At 46.2% G+C, this 4,423-nt stretch overlaps 1 protein-coding gene across 2 annotated transcripts in view; it reads right to left on the reverse strand.

Moving 5' to 3' along the window:
- The window catches only part of LOC102495698 (ataxin-7-like protein 1), a 125,579-nt gene that overhangs the window by 4,389 nt on the left and 116,767 nt on the right, over positions 1-4,423 (reverse strand). Inside the window, exon 3 of one of the 2 annotated variants that reach the window (XM_027772127.1) lies at positions 1,627-1,880. The exons of the other annotated variant lie outside the window; for it this stretch is intronic. Within the exon in view, the coding sequence (XP_027627928.1) occupies positions 1,630-1,880 (251 nt within the window). The 3' untranslated portion in view covers positions 1,627-1,629. Of the gene's footprint in view, positions 1-1,626; positions 1,881-4,423 lie in introns of those variants that run through there. 2 annotated transcript variants of the gene reach the window in all.

Genomic DNA, 4,423 nt, shown 5'->3' on the forward strand with positions numbered 1-4,423 from the left:
AAAACACCCTCTAATGCGGGTGGTCACATCGCAATTTCTTCAACATTTTCCATCCTTTTGAAATTTGAGACATGCATGCATGTGTGCCACTGTCTCAGGGCCTGCCCACAATCTGTGTTTTTTTTTGTTTGTTTGTCCCCCCCAGCTTTTTGTCATAGAGTGTGTGCACTTGCTGGAAAGAGACAGTGAAAGAGAAAGTGAGAAATCACCTCCTAGAGGAGGGATGGCCATGCTGCAACCCCTTTTCCTTCATTCTCCTCCTGGGATTTTGGGTATGCATGCACATGCACCTGGCATGATCTTCAAGCTGCCAGATCGGGACTTGAACTATAGTTGGTCATGTGGGAATGAAGTGCCTTAACCACCACACCAACTGCTGGCCCTCACAATATGCATTTTAACAAAACCTCCAGGAGATTCTGATGCATGGCTACAGGTTGAGCAACACTGACTTGAAGAATTAAGCATCTAAATAATTCACTCATACGTTCACTCATTCATTCATTCGTAAGACATTGATTGAGTGCCTGCTATTTGTCAGGCACTGTCAATTCTGGGGCAGTGAAGAGGAATGCTAAGGAATGCCTTCTTGGAGGAGGTCACTGTTCTCCCATCCCTTGTTTCATTACAAAGCTTAAAAAGAGTGCAGGAATCTGAAGACATTAATTCAAGGAATGGAAATTATTTTTTTATATGTAACTCTTTTCTATGGACAGGAAGCATACCAAAAATTGTGTGTGTGTGTGTGTGTGTGTGTGTGTGTTTTCCCCAGGAATGATCACACTCTGAAAATAGTAACCTTTTTAAAGTAAGTTAAGTGTGTGGGTTTAATATATCATGTGCAGCTGGCTCAGCCTTTTAAGCTTAAAAAAAAAAAAAAGATTATGTGATTTCCTCCATGAATGAAAGGCAGAATTACTTTGAAGATTCACTTAGGTATGAGCCTGTCTTTTAATGAACAAACTATTCTGTTGCTTCCACATCTTTCACAAGGGGCTTCTCCTCCTCCTTCTATAAGTCTAAATCGGTCATAACTGCTTGAATGTACAGTGTGTTTACTATGGTCGAGCTCCCAGATCCTCCACCTTCATAAACTCAGTCAATCCTTCCCCAATGCTAGAAAGCAGATGTGCAGCAAATATACACACTCTGTAGATGAAGAACGGAGACAGGAAGAAGAGCCAGACCCATCTCTCTCTCTTTTAGTTTTTGCTATAGGATGTGTGCACTTGCTGGAGAGACAGAGAGAAAGAGGGGGAAGGTGAGAAATCATCCCCTTGAGGGGTTGGCCATGCTGCAACCCCTTCTTCTCCATTCTCTTTCTGGGATTTTGGGCATGCACACACACACACACACCTGGTATGACTTTCAAGGTGCCAGGTCCGAGATTCGAACTGCTTAGCCATGTGGGATATCGAGACGCCTTGACCCGAGGTCAATTATCCATTTAGGCTTATTGGGTTATTTGGCCACTCACTAAAACGACTGATTAATTGGGAAAACATTAAAGGAAATACTACGCTCTCCCAAAAGGTTTCTAGTATAAATCACTGGCTAACGCTTAAATTAGGAGATTTATTTTTAAATTTTAAAGTTTATGCTAAATTTCTCTTTCAATATCATAGGTAATTAAGAGTTGGCCATAAACTTCTTACGGCTGCTGGCATTCTTTGGCTGTGTAAGAATCTGGCCCCTGCTCAGCAGACCCTGCCATGAGAAGATGCACCGTGCTCTTCCTCCTCGGGGCGTCTCCATGATGCTCAGTGACTCACTGGAGTACCACCAGTGCAGATAACTTGTGGTTGGGATGAACTCAAGTTGGGTTCTTGCGATGGTGGACACCCGGTTAATCCAGCAGCTGTGGGGATGAAGGATGTGACCTATGGACACAGAAGAAATCAAAGCTATCCGGCCAGACCAGCAACACATTCGTGTCCTTGGCATGGGCACAAGGCCCGCCCTGGTTAGCGGAGCTCACCTGCCACACAGGCCTGTTCTTCATTTACAGAGCTGTCGGGGTCACCCCTGTTTTGGCAGCTAGGTCAGGAGGCCTCTTCTGCCCACTAATTCCTTGGGAAGGAACCATCTAACCTTGTGCTGTTAGTTAGATGTAACCATGCGGGCTCTGTAGAAAACCCTGTGGGTATCTTTCAAGCCACGCAGAGAGCACGCAACTCAAGAGGAACTGAAACGAATCCACCTTTCTGTAATCAAAGCGTTTTAGAACAAAAAGTCCAACCCCTGTCTATTTTTAATTCAGGGATGCTTGTTGGCTTTTGCTGAGACATTGATTTGATTAGTAGCATTCTGTGGAACTACAGACACAAAATGTTGAGCTCAAAATGTATGATTCATTTCAGGATTCTGAAATGAGAAACGCACCTATCAATGGCACACTGGAGGCTGGGAGATTCTGAGAAAGCATTTCGTGCATATAAATAGAGTGTGCGATGAGAAAATCTGCTTATGGGTACAGTTATGAAGCCAGGGCCCCGGCCCACTGTGTCTCCACCCTTGAGAAGTGATGGCTCTACAGGAAACCACTGTGATTAGCCGATCCTGCATGTGGACACCCATTTGCAGCCTCATTTATCTACCTGTGACAGGGACAGTGCTGGAAGAGAATCAAAAGATGACAAATTGCTTCTGGTTTTAAAGGAGCTGTTCAGGCTGGGTGTACGCCCAGGGGGGACTGGGTTTCGTGCCAGGAGCCATCACTTCACTCTGTTCTAAGGCCACATTTTGGCAAACGCCAACCATCAGATGATGGCTGTCTCCTTTCACCAGTGGGTTTAAAGACACTTGCTCTGAAAACCTGAAATCCAGCCTCTCTGAAAGACACGTGCAGCCAAGAGCAGACCTGCCCACACACTGCAGTGAGGCAGGACACAGGCATGACGCGCGAGTTCCGGACAACAGGGATTTTTCCTGTGCCCAAACCGACAGATACGAGAGGAATGAGCTGCAAGATTGCAGAGCAGAGAGGTACAGCATCAGTGAACAACTCTGTGAAAGACTGCGCGAGAGAAGCAAGCAGCTCCAGGATGCCAACCGCTAGGATTGCAAGTTTCAAGATGATCCATGAGGACAAAACTTAGCCCTCCACAACAGCCAGAGGCCCAGTCAAGGCTGCTTAGCATTCCGGCTAAGACACTTGCTCCTTGTCTCAGCTGGTGCCTCTTTTCTGGAAATGACTATACCATTTGTGGTTAACCACTCATTCCTCTGGAGGTGAGCTTTCCTTAACCACTTCAGTTCGTGTTTCTTTTCAGCCATGTGTTGGCCTTGCACAAGGCCAGGCAAGGACCTCATCATGCACATGTACATAGATCCCAGGTGTTCTCCTACACATCGCAGTCCTTTTTACTTATTTTGTCCTCCCGACAACCTCTGCGAGACAGGTATTGTCATTCTCCCATTGTGTAGAGGAGGAAACTGAGGCACAGAGAGATAGAGGATTTGTGCTAAAGGTTACATAGTGAGAGACTAGCAAGGCCAAGGCCAAAATCCAGGCCAGACAGGTTGGCTCCAAGGTCTGGCTTTTTTCTAACCATTCTGCGGCCTCAAAGGTAACATTCTCTCAAACGCAGCAGCAGAAACCCACATGGGCATGGTTTGCTCAGGCCTCACTCCTTCTCCAGGCCCAGCCCGCTGGAATTCAGGGGGTGCCTGGGACTGCAGTGCAGAGCCTGCCGTGTGAAAAGCACAGGCCCATCTCCAATCCCCCTATTTGTTTCAAAATTCAGGCCAGACATCCAAACGTTTATTTTATGCTTGTTTGTTTTGAACATTCCACCATGTTGCCGAGCCCGCCTCATAGATGGTGTCTCTGTTCTCCTTTGCTGAGCACCTGGTCGCCCCTCCTCCTACCTCCCATCCCTGGCAATGCTTCAGCTGCCAACGACTGATGTTCCCTGCTTAACCTCATTATACATTTCAGCTAAAAACGCCTATTTTCCACGCAGCAAGGTATATTTATAGCACAAACGACACCAGACATTTTCAAATTTATCATTTCTAATAACGACCTCGGTGCATAAGCACCATACCCATCCCACAGATGGGGAAAGAAAGGTGGGAGGTCACAGCACAGTTGCAAAGAAGCCCCAAATTGCCAGATCTCTTGAGCCACTTATATATATCATTTTCTCTCCAGATGGCTTCCTCTCAACTTCCTGTTTAGCAAACGTATCTGTGGCCTGGGAATGAGGATGTTATCAAGACCAAGGTGTATCTGTGTCTGTATTCTAGCTCTCAGAATACTAACAAGCGGCCCTAAGCTCTGGTGGCAGGGACATCAATGCCTCGCTTTCTGCCAAAACCCATTCTCATTAGTAGGTTTACATGCATGAAACACATACTTGGAGTTTTTGGTCTGCACAATTCTCTCGTCACCCGTGGTAACTAATCGGAATGCTGAACC

The sequence above is a fragment of the Tupaia chinensis genome, unplaced genomic scaffold (genome assembly GCF_000334495.1).
Source record: "Tupaia chinensis unplaced genomic scaffold, TupChi_1.0 Scaffold000255_1, whole genome shotgun sequence".
Taxonomy (NCBI): Eukaryota; Metazoa; Chordata; class Mammalia; order Scandentia; family Tupaiidae; genus Tupaia; species Tupaia belangeri.